This window comes from Chelonoidis abingdonii, chromosome 6 (genome assembly GCF_003597395.2).
Source record: "Chelonoidis abingdonii isolate Lonesome George chromosome 6, CheloAbing_2.0, whole genome shotgun sequence".
Classification (NCBI taxonomy): Eukaryota; Metazoa; Chordata; order Testudines; family Testudinidae; genus Chelonoidis; species Chelonoidis abingdonii.
In genome coordinates, this window is record NC_133774.1 from 105420848 (window position 1) to 105433550 (window position 12703).

At 37.9% G+C, this 12703-nt stretch overlaps 1 protein-coding gene across 1 annotated transcript in view; it reads right to left on the reverse strand.

Moving 5' to 3' along the window:
- The window catches only part of RASEF (RAS and EF-hand domain containing), a 48973-nt gene that overhangs the window by 11405 nt on the left and 24865 nt on the right, over positions 1–12703 (reverse strand). Inside the window, exons 5-11 of the mRNA XM_032782387.1 lie at positions 11545–11622; positions 10751–10866; positions 8880–8948; positions 6618–6702; positions 4191–4282; positions 1214–1445; positions 70–207 (exon numbers count right to left, since the gene is read on the reverse strand). Coding sequence (XP_032638278.1) covers positions 70–207; positions 1214–1445; positions 4191–4282; positions 6618–6702; positions 8880–8948; positions 10751–10866; positions 11545–11622 — 810 coding nt within the window. The remainder of the gene's footprint in view (positions 1–69; positions 208–1213; positions 1446–4190; positions 4283–6617; positions 6703–8879; positions 8949–10750; positions 10867–11544; positions 11623–12703) is intronic.

Sequence of the window (12703 nt, forward strand, 5' to 3'; positions counted from 1 at the left end):
AATGAGAAAAAAATTGCAGTATAGTCAAGTATGTCAAACTAAAATAAAAAATTGCTCTGGACTGGTTACCTGTGGTGAGAGGGCAGGGAGACACCTCCTTGTTGAAGCACTAGAGCTGCTTCGACTGACTGGTTGGGAGGGTTTCCAGTCTTCTGCTGTACTGGTGTTGTCAGGGCTATAAGCCTCTTCATCCCTGATCTCCGGAACCTGCAAGTACCAGCAAATTTTACTATTTTTGTAATATCTCAAATCAGAAAAAGAATAGTGCTTTGCAGTGTTATGTATCCGGGATTTTTTTCCCCCAAAACAAATATCTTTCTCTACTTTAGTGTTCTCAAAAACTATCAGTGCCAAATGCCTAGTACTCATAAACAACTCTATAACATCGATCTGGTTTCCAGATGTAATAGGAATAAAAGATTTCAGCAAGGAATTTTTTAGATTCAAAAGGATTACAATAAACAGTGAGAAAAATTACTTCAAAAGTTATGAAAGAAATACTTCAATTAAGAAGCTCAAACTCATTGAACAAAGTCACCGCAGTTGACATTAATTGGTACCCTTAGTAGCATTCTCAACATAATGATCAGGGACTGAAGAGTCAGGGAGACTGAGCTACTTAGGAACCAGGAGGCCAGTATTCTATGCCCAGCTTTGTCACTGCCTCACAGTAAGTCACTACATCTATCTCCATTTCAGTTTCCTCTTTAGTCAAATGAAGACAACAATGCTTTCCTATGTTGTTAAGTCTTTTGAGATCTCTGCATGTAAAATGTTGTAAGTGTTAATAAATACTATTATTATTATTATTCTCTTTTCACATCACTGCCAAGGCACATCGGGAGGCTGTGGGTGATGTACTACCTCTTTGTATCTCTTCTGTTGATAAGGAGGAGGACTTTAATCTTCAGGGCTAACAATTTATCAACTTTCACAAATATTAAATTCACTTTTACAAACTTATGAAAAGTTATAGCTTCATTAACGGGTCTATAAAACCAGTTAAAATGGGACTGTTTTTAAACCACAGAGTGTTCCCTTAAACATCCACAAAAGTATCCTATTAATTCTGTTTTAATGCTTATAACCCAGGTAAAGACAATTTAGGTTCCCTGACTTATGTGAAAAAGATAGATTTCACTTTACAAACAGGGAGCTAATTTTGCCTCCAAACAAAGGTGTCTCTTAGCAATGCAATAAGACTGGAGCTTACATCTGTATCAGAAGCATCACCCCCAGAACTGTCCTGCATACAGTGTGGCCTTTGAAAGCTTCTTTGATGTCTCCATTCCACTTCTGAATCATATTCGTTTGAGTCTCTCAAGGTAGACAAACCACTGTCAAAGCAGCTTTCAGACAAGCTATCAGCATCACAGTTTATCCTTTGCAGAGGGTCACAAAGGGCTAAACACTCATCTTCATCCACACAGGAAGAACGAGATGATCTGGTGACAAAAGTGGGGGAAAATAGGCTTTTTACAGGATCTGATTCTCCAACAAAATAAGACATTTCAGGTACACATTTTATTGCCCTTTATGAAAGAAGGATCTCTGTTTTTTTAAATCTCCAATAAATGAATTCTTTAATTTAGATCCTTAGCAGTGAGCACCCAAACAGTTCATCTAACATGCCATGGTGAGGATGATGTATTTATTCACAGTCTGGCATTCCTACTCTTATTCTTAATCCAAAAGGAAATGGTTGTTAAAAAAAATAGAACATTGTACCATGAACATATTAAAAACAAGGCAGTAGAGATATTAGTCCATCCCAGGACCTGGAAAATGGTCTCAATATACTGAACCTGAATACAAATGGATGTACCCAGGTTTTATTCATAATTTATTGTCCTGCAAATATCTGAGCAGGACAATAGGAGCAGCAGAAATCACAAGCGCAGCAACAGTTGAAGAAGCAATGCAGAAATGTGTTCAGTTCCAGTTTTAGATGTCCCATACATCGTCTTTGGCGTGACAGCCAGAAACAATTGGTTTCTCGTAATGGGTTTGACTCTCCCCTCCTTTCCAAGACAATGTTCCCCTTTGATTCTCTTTTCTTTTCCAAGGCTATTTTTGTTTTGCTTTGGGTGCCATGACATACAATAGGATACTTAAATGGCAGTAGTGTCTTTCCTTTTTAAGTTAACTTGTACCAAAAGGAGAAAGGAAAAGAGAGAGAAATGGAGAGAGACAAAGAGGACAGCCTTCAAAAAAGGTACTACCGTCTCCAGCCCCTATCTGCAGCAAGTAGGGACAGGGTAAAGTGGGGTGGGAAATGCCTGAAAGTAATGGAGTTAACTTTGCTCTATTTTATAGGAGTAGAGATGCAGGATACCACAGTCAGAGCTAATATAGGCAATGGCAGCATTGTTCCTTGTAGAGTTTTGTTGCCAAGTGATCTGAGCACTAGTGCGCAGCATGGAGGTGCAGCCTTCTGTGGGGCTGTAGTTTCTATTCATTGGGATTCACAGGGTTGCCTACTCCCATATAATTTCTATCAACTACCAGTCATCAAGGGCAATTACAGGGAGCATTTTCTGTTGCAACAACTTCAGAACTGTCTATTTCCATGCTCCCAGGGTAATGCGTTCTCATTTAAATACTCATGATCTTGGTTTTAGAATTCTACAGTAGTACTGTAATACTATTTGTATTCATGCATGTAGCCTATAGAAAATCACTGATATATGAGAACAAAGGGTGCATACTGTAGCAAAGTTAAGAGCATTAAGAATAACCTCAAACAAAAGGACAACATTAGTCAATTTTTAAAATCACTAAAGCATGTAATCAGTGTTGGGAATTCTATACCTGCTTAAGGCAACATAATATAAGTGAGGTTATCTGACCAGAGAAAAGAAAAATATATTTACTATTAAAAATGTCTTAAAAGCAAGGTTAGAATCCAAACCAGCACCTTTCTGAAGTTTCTTGTCTGATACAAAGTATTGAAATAGGACAGGCATTTTGAGAGCAGAACTTAATTTCTCTGTAAATACTGCTAAGCCACACCAGCCAGGAATGAGGTTTACCCCTGGCACATGTACTTCTGAAGAAGTCAATTTTTTCACTTCAGGTTGGAATACACTAGATTGCACAGAATAGCAGGTTGCTTTTTTTAAATGCTCGCAGAGAAGGATATCCCTCAGGCCTGTTAAACAGACTTCTTTCTTCCTTCACCTCAGAACATTACTTCTTTTAATGTGCAACGTAGTAAGGGACATCTCCTTTCAAAATATATAGAGGATCTAACAAGAGGGAATTTATTTTATCTGCATTCAGCAGAAAGATAGTTTGTTGCAATCACAATTTTATAGCCTGCAAACCAGTCTCCAACATGGAGACAGCAGATTCAGTAATAGTATTCAATTAATGATATATTTGGATATCATTAGTGTAAAGTGAAAGCTAATTTAATGTTTACAAACGATTGTCAATCCGCTTCCAAAATATATACGTTAACCATATAAAGGCCCTAATATAGATCTATATGCCGTTTGAAGTAATACCAAAGAAAAAAATGAGACAAAAATCTGTCATTTAAGAGAATGTGTCAAGCCAGTAAAATGATATGACCTACTGCAATTAGAGCCTGATCGAAAGCCCAGTGAGGTCAATGGGAGTCTTTCCATTGACTTCAGTGGATTTTGGATCCAGAACTTATATCCAATAAAACAAAGCAGACAGTTAGTTGCTTTGACCATTTAATAGTTAGCTCAAGAATTTTTGAAGCTGAAAAATTAATTAAATGGTCTTATGCTGTCTATACAGTCTATTCTGCAAAATGCTGAGGAAAAATACTGAGCACACTCATTTACCTGGGATTTCATTGAGAGATGAGGATGTTTAACTCCTTGAAGAAATCAGACCCTCATACACTGATAGAAGTTAACTTATTACACAGGGGACACCAGCTATACAGGTTAAAGATCTTGAAAAACCAGTACTTAAAAGAGAAAGCTCTGAAGGGACCATTTAAGAATGGTCTGTATTAGAATCTTGTTTTGTAAGGCTTGGTCCTGCTGAGAGGACACAAATTGAATTCTGCTTGAATTTCTTGAGTTGGAATTGAGAAGAGATAGAACAGGCTGCTAAACTCTGTCATTTTCTACTAAGTATTTGGCTGTCTTAAGACATGTATAATGGTCCATTGTTATCCTATAATTTAAGTAAAAATGTACCAGTCCTACCTGTCATATCGTGGATTTTGAGGAGACTGGCCACCATTATATTTGGGGCTGCTTCTAGTAATTGTATTTCCCGGGGAGATGTTTGTTAGACGCTGTAATAGACATGTGTAGAAAGGTCTATAAGTATCTTATTGTACAAGTGGGACTACAACCATCAGAGCTAACACTGCTGTATGTTATGATGTAAATCCAACTTTTTCTTTTCCTTATCCTTTACAGGACTGGATGTCAACATGTATGTATGTCCAACATGTAACATTCAAATATGTAATGTTAGGATGACATTATGGACCCCAACTTCTGGAGTTAATCAACCACCAAACAGCAATGAGATTTCCATGAGTGAAGTGGCTGGTCTGTATAACAGTGTCATTTGAGTAAGACACCATGAACTATAATACAGTCTTTTAAAAATGCAGTATTTTGGGGAATGACCTAAGATTTGTTTCTCATTTTGGAATAACCATCAGTTAGAATTATGTAGGTGGTCAAGATGGAGAGAGCGAAATCTCCAGTGTGATCCAAATACCCTCAGGTCATAGACATTCAGGCTGCTGGAAGACATCATACCAAATTTTGAAGTCTCCATATTTATTTTACCAAAATGTGTTCACCTTTCCAGCCAGGGTGCAGCTGTGATGGGGCTAGAAGCAGCGGGCTGGAGGGATAGAATGGAGTTCCCGGGTGGGAGCAGCTAAGACTGTTCCACAGACCCCCCTCTCTTTTCCTCTCTCACCCTTTCCCATTTGCTTTCAGCATGCAAGGGTTGCTTTTCAATTCCTTGTGCTGCAGGGTGTATGGGGGAGCTGGGTCACATAGTACATTTGAGCCTGGACTCAGGGAGCCTGGCCCACCTACCACTGCTCTCACTGGGTGGTGGGAATGATGCTGATCCCATTTGGTGGGGGAGAAGGGAGGAGGGTTAATACAGTTTGCTACCTAGGCAGGGTAGCCATTGTGGGCTTCCTGTTTCAGCCTCACCCTTCCCAACCCATTTAGTTGCTGGATCTCTGGTAATGCCAGGAGCTTGGCTGACAACCAGTTTTAGGGTCTGGAAGGGATTTTTCCTATATGGAAAAACTGGCAAACTGCTGGGTGTTTTTTTCACCCAGTATCAGAATGTTTGATTGAGGGGAGGGGGAGGGTTACATTACAACTGTTGCAATACTGGATGGTACCAGTGCAGTTGGTGGGTTAGGAGTCCAGAAGAGGTCCCTGTAGCTCAGTGGACTGCTTAGGCATATCTCCTCAGCACACAGTGAGGGAGTTGCCTCTATATCTCGGCATGTACCTTCTTTCATCTTATCTTGCCTGCCTCCAATGTGGAGGAGGGCAGCTCTTTGGGACTCTAGTTTCCAATCAAGGTCTCTTGGCAGCCTGAGGGTATAGAGAGGGTCTGGCCTTCACAATCATCCTCACGTTTATAGTCCATTTGGACTAGTGGGGCCAGCTGACATTCCCATGAGAAAAACTCTGCAGGGTAGTTTGTGGGGAGCTACTCCAGCTAGGTAAGAGTTTTAAATGAATAAAATTGAGGCCACTACATTTAACCATACCATGTCTTGCTGTTTCTATGTCCTAACCAAACCAGACTTCTCTCAGGGTTTGTTTACACTTTGAGCTGGAGGTGCAATTCCCAGCTCGAGGAGACATGCCCACAGTAGCTTGATCAGAGCTAGCATGTTAAAAATAGAGTACCTGCAGTGACACAAGCGGCGTGAGAGGCTAGCCACCTTAAGCTCATTCCTAGCTTCTTGGACAGGTACATACTTGAGGCCACTAACTCCTCACACTGCCACAGCTACGCTCTATTTTTAGCACACTGGTTCAATCAGAGCTCACATGGTTATGTCTCCTTAAGTTGGAATTTACACCCTCCAGCTCGAAGCGTAGACATACCTTCCTTCAAATTACAGCGAACAGGGAGAATCCAGAGCACAGGAAGTATGAGTGGCCTCTTAGAAGTGGGCCAGTGGAACCCATTGAAAGTGAACTTAGTTACAGTGAAACTCTTGTGTGTCAGTTAAATACAATGAAAGTTCTGAACTCTGTCAATGTATTTAAATGGCAGATTGCAATTCAGATTACAGTGAATCTCTGCTGAGACTTAAGTTGTTTTATGCAAAAGTCTCTCTTCAGTATTTAAGGGTTCTAATGTAAATATATTAATTTCAGCATCTTTCTCTTTATATGTGTGTGTGTATAACCCCAATATTTAATAGGAATTACATGCACACATAGAGACAATAGACAACTTCAGAATGTAGTAACACTGCACCAAAATCTGCACTCCGTTACATGAGTGTAAACCCAGAATGACTCTACTGAAGTCAGTGGAGTTTTCTCAGCTTACCTTGGTGTAAGAGACAGCAGAATATGGGCAATTATATAAAACATTTGTATAATTTATAATTTTATATTACATACCAGTGATCTGTTGCATTTGCTTAAACTGTTTTCTAGTGCACTCCTTAAACCATCATTGCTGTCATGTAGTTTTCTGTTAGCTGATCTATAAGATGAAACAAGTAACAAAATTAAAGTTTTCTTGCAAAACTTCCTAATAAGTTAAGTAAAAAAAGGATTATTAGATTTTTACACACTGTCAAATCCAGCAGTTGTGATGGAATTAGAAAGGTTCTTTTTTTCCTTAAATGAACTCTAATAAGAAGGGTGGGCCCAGAGCCATTATTGTACTCAAAGTGTAATGTTATGAGCATTTTCCAATGAATTGTCAATTGCAGATGTTTACTCTTAAGTAAACTGTGAACTACAACTGGGGTCACTACAACTGTAGACAGGGGGTCCTTAGTCAGCTGGCCAGAAGACGAGTTATTACTGCTTTAAGGGTGCTCTCTGTAACTTGTAGCAGAAATGGAGGAAGAGAGAAAAGTTTACCTGAACAGAGTGTGAAAGAGCAGGAGGTCGCTGGACCAGGTCAAGAGGGACACTGCCCTTTCAGTTGATCTACAATGGCAGGGGGAAGGACTTGATACCCTGACTCACAATGTGTCAACAACCCAATTAAGGAACAGCAAGGAGAGTCATACTTCTACAAGTGTGTGGAAAGAACAGAATTTGCCCAATTAAAGCAGTACAGATTTGTTTAGTGTAGGTGCCTCTCTTTCTTTAGAGGGAAAGGAGTTAGGGGTACACTGGGGAGTGGGTATATTTTTTGTCCAATATTAAGGAAGGAACTGGTAAATATCTGAGAACTGAGAGGGGGTAGAAGGAGGCAGCCAAGCTAACCGCTGGCACCTCCGTGTGGCAGATGTTCACTATAGGTACTAACTATGAAAGAGATACAGTTATCAGATCAAATGAACTGGAAGGGGATTTAGAAGGAAGCATCCCTTTACTCGTGGTAGTAAAGTTGAGCACATGTATGTTTCCAGAATCAAGGCCATTAAATAGGGGCATACCTGAAAGTTAGAAAGTTACATATCAAGAACGTTATCTTGAATTCACAAAAGGAAGATCATAAATGCTATACTTTTCAAAAAATTGAGTAACTGAAAATATTTGGTGGTAGGAGGAGTGGACATAATCTATGTGATCCTTGAAAGAATTCTGCAAAGTCAATAAGTAGAATACAGGAGATGAGCGACTTCAGCCGAGTTATTTGGATCTCGAAGCCAGAAACTGCTTATGAATGGTAATGATTTGAGATGAACAGGGGAAGTGCCTGGGTGCCAGTGGGATAATTTTAAGGAGAGATTTAGTTCAATTACTTGGAAGAAAACTCGTGAGTATGACAAGGCAACTTGCTGAGGATGTAAAACTATTTAGATTGGGTGATCCTTGAAGGCAGCAGTGTGTGTGTGTCATACAGCACTAGACACATTGTTGATGCTTTAAAGATAATGATAAAAGAGGGAGTTACTGGAGAGGCAAAGTCAATCAAAAAGGAGCCAAGTGATAATATTTAGAACAACACATATATATAAGGATCTCATTCAGCTTATTATAAAGAAATGAAAGGCAATTAGGCAAAGAACAAAAATCCCACAAAGTATTCAAGATTCAGCAGTCTACCAAATATAGAACTGAAGAAGCTGGCAGTTGTGGTGGATAAATCTTTAATATTTTTGGCTCCCTCAAGTCAATAGGGAGCTCCAGTTATAAATCAGCGGCATGATACGGTCCAGTATCCCTCTGCTCAACAGAATTAGAGAAAAAAATGCAGACAGAACTGTAGCATACATAAATAGAGACATCAGAGATAGGCTCTCAGAAATCATTTGAGTACTCTATATAAAGGTAATAATGCGTGCAGTTATTTTGTGATAAAATAAGAATGAAGTAGTCAACCAGTACCAGTCCAAACATACCTGAGCCATTACAACTTAAGTTTTGAGGAGTAGAGACAGATTATACTTTCATCTTTTGTGAAAGGACAAGATTATATACGGATCACATGGAGAGATACAAAATTCAGATAGTATTTTTACATTGTGTTTCCAAGTTGCTGCATGTGACACTAAAACTATTCTTAAATAGTCCAGGTAGTAAAGCGAAGTCTACTACAACAGAAACAGTTTAAATTGCAGCTAAAAAAATATTTTCCCTTGATAATATTTTCTTCTTCAATTCCATCAAGATATCCCTACAACTAGAGAAACGTGTTTAGCTGTGTACACTTCAGAATAAAGTTTGTAAATAAAGAACAGGGAATTATTAAAAACGTACTGAAGTATTTCAATTTGTCTTTCCAGGCTCTCTCTGTCTTCAGTGTATTCTCGGACCATTTCCAGGTCTCTGCAAAATATAAAGTTATACTTCTCTACATACACTGCTCCATTGTCTAGAGCGTTAACCCTTGCAGAAAACAAAATTCTACTGTAACAGATTTTGAAGGAGTTAGTTAGAAACCTAAGAAAAATATTGTTAGAGGTCTGCAAATTTATAAGGGGAGGGGGAAAGAAATTGGTTTGAATGTTTAAGTTACACCAGGTTTTGATTGTTTTATTTGCTTATATTAAAAAATAAATTTGTTTTTAAAATATTTTAGCAATTTGATAACAGACCAGGAGTTCTCAAACATTCATTGTGTCTTAAAAGAGATTGTTTTGCAAATGCCTCCCATCCAATTCACAATCACATGGACCACCTCCTCTCCCAATGGTGGTCAACTCTGACAACTGTGATAATTACTGATGTGAAAAAAAACAGTATTACTGACGTTTTTAATGTTTCATTAGCTTGTTCTAAATGTAATTCAGCAGGTGGAAACAAAAAGCCAGCACCTTGTGAACAGTCAGGGTTCCACCCACGAGGAAATTCCAAGAGGTACAGAAGTTTCAAAACTGGCCACCATGCATGGACATAGACAACTGGAAACTTGGGTGGTTTTTGCCAGACCCTTCCTGATCCCCCTCACAACCCAGGGATTTCATTAATAATGGAAACACTGCATTTGGGACAGAAGTTCATTTATCTCACTTTATTAAAAGTGGACAAATTTAGTCATGATACCAAACTATTCATTTAAGCAATAGCCAACAGCTATTATTTTATAGTTCTGTAACTCTAGCTTCCCCAAAGATTAAAAATTGTCTGTATCCCTGCTGTGTATACAAAATACTTTGAATTCAACAAATATTTTATAGGGGGATTTAGCAAAAGAAATTAATGCTAATTTAACTCCGATGTACTCTAAAGGTTAAAGGACCAATCCTACAATTGACAGCATGTGGGTACATTCATGCTCCCAGGAAGAGCCCCACTGCCTTCAATGGGGCTTTGACCACACATAAGAGTGTGCCACAGCACAGACATTTGAATGATTGGGGCTTAAATTACTACTGCTCCATTTTAAATATGTTGTGGCAGGTGAGGGACAGAAGGGAGTCCCTATTCTCCCATCAGCAGCCAGCCATAATTTAGCTGCAGGTCTTTAGGAATAAAAGAAGTGGTGTTGATGGTCCAATAGGTAAATCTCTGAGTGACGTGCTACTGGGTTTATGGATCCTCCTTTTCTGTACTAAGCGTACCCTGATTCAACCTACTGGATAGGGGTAGCAAGACATCATCACCCACTAGCCACTGTGCCTTTCAAAGGCATAACGCTTCTAGCACCGTCACTGGGGCAATATGACTCTTTCCATCTCCAATACTGCTCAGTCTCATGAGAGGCATAATTTAGCCCTAACTTTTATTTCTTGTGAAAGGTCTCAAAATAGCCAGAGTAGCTTTTGTTTTTACAGGTTCACCCTTGATTTGGAAGACTTCCATGGCCTTATTTACCATGACAGACAAGGGTATTTCACTGAAATGGAGTTATAAAGAATGGGCCCAACCCTGTAGTTCTTACTCACCAGTGAAGTCAGTGAACCTATTTCCATGAATAAGGGATTCCAGATCAGGCCCAAAATTTGCTCTATCAGAGCCATTATAGCCTACTAAGTAAACAGTAGATATGTGGCAATATATCAGTTTTAATCTATGTACTAGCCAATTATGATCTATTCAAATAATTGTTACTGACTAGATATATAATATATACACAAAACAACTTATTTTCTCCCCAAATAAGAATTTTATAATGTGAAGTATCTTACCTTTCTGAGCTCAAACTTTGATCTGCATAATCACTTTTCAAAGTATCTAATTCACTCTGAAGAAAAGCTATACTTGTCTGTGCTTCTAAAAGATCTTTTTTAAGTTTCTGATTTTCCTAAAGAAAAACAGAAAATGAAGTTTATGCAACAGAGTTGCCTTCACAAAATAAAGTGTTGTAATACTAAAATATAAAAGATTAAAATCAAATAAAAAACAGTAACAATATAAAAATCTCGATAGAGTTAAGAATATAACTGTTAAAGGTACCAGTTATGAAAAACTAATTTACAAAAGGTAAACATTTAAGACTGACACTCAAAATCTCTGAAGTAGGCAAAAGCACTTAAATACACACTTAACTTTACAAATGCTAATTAACTAACCCAATGGGACTACTCACATGCTTAAAGTTAAGCATATTCCATAGATATCTGAGTGCAGATGCTCTCCATACCATGAGCCATATTGGAGCCATAGTTCTAACACTCAAAAACTCAATTTAATTTCAGATTTTGCAGTTTCTCATACACAAAAATGACACCATCCTATTTCAAGTGATTAATAAATGGTATATATAGAATTCATATCTACTTAAACAGAATTATTTTTTCTTTATCCAAGAATAAGCAATCACCCCATCTTAAATAGCTTTACAAAAAAAAAAAAAAGGTAGTCTCTTAGCCTCATAATTCTAATATCAGTTCTGAAGTGGGAAAACAAATTGGTATTGAAGAAAGTACAAAGTGCAGGTTGAATCTACATCTTCTGTATGTAAATTATAATCAACTCTTACCCACGACAATTCGTGTATTCTTTTTTTTAATTCAGCCAAATCTTCTCTGTGATTTATGTTCTTGGACTGTTCTTCCAGCTGAAAGAGCAAATAAAATGTGTAAATTTTAAAAACACATGCTTGACTGATCCAAAGCCCACCTAAGTCAATGAAAGTCATTTGGATCAAGGGCTATATTGAAAGACACCTATGTGCATTTTCAAGCTACGAAAGGTCTTTTACAATACATGAGTTCTCCAGGTGTACACAAGAAATTTCCACCTCCAAATTATCTAGTTTATATCATTTCATTTTTTAGAAAAAATATTTTGAAAATTTCTCAAAGTGTGTTCTACAGAATTTAGTATTGCTAGAAATAACAGTCATTTTGCAACACAAGAAACCAACCCAGGGTTTGATCCTCTACTGGTATTAAGAGTGGTAGTTCCCCTGATTTCAGTAGAGCTGTGCATATCTACCCAGCTCATTTAGCCCCAATTCTCTACAGAGTAAAAAAATTAGAGAGCTACAGCATTTTCATAGGAAACTTCCATTAGTATCAGTGGAATTGTAAGTGTGATTTAATGATAATAAAGAGGAAAATGGAGTGCAGTTCACATCCAGGATTCATATTGCTGAAAGACACATAATGTTACTAACAGCTATAGCAAGGGCCAGCCACAAAAACCTAAATCTGAATTTCAAATATTCCAAAGTGAGCATTCAGCATTCCATCACAGATATACGCATCAACTGCAAAATTCAGATTCTGGTCCCTGTACTGAGAGTTCAGATCTGGGGTTCTATGCAGTATTAGGAATGTTAATCATAGAGATAGGAATATTAAAGTAGAGATAAACCTAATAGTGCAAAGAGGATGGATATGACAATTTATGATACTAGGTCCTTTTCACCCCTTTATCATTCTGCCAATTGCAAATAATTATACATGATAAATTGGATTCTTTCCAATGTATAAAATTCCAGACTGCCACTGGGTAATCAAAATGCCAGTTTCTTGATAATCATAAGCAATCATTTGGTAATATTATTTGGCTAGCAGTTAGGTCCCTTGGCAAAGTATTTTAGTAAACTATACTGAATAGATTCAAGGACAACGGCAATGGGTATTTTAGTCAACGCCATTTTAAAAACTATTTTTAAGTTGCCATTTAATGAT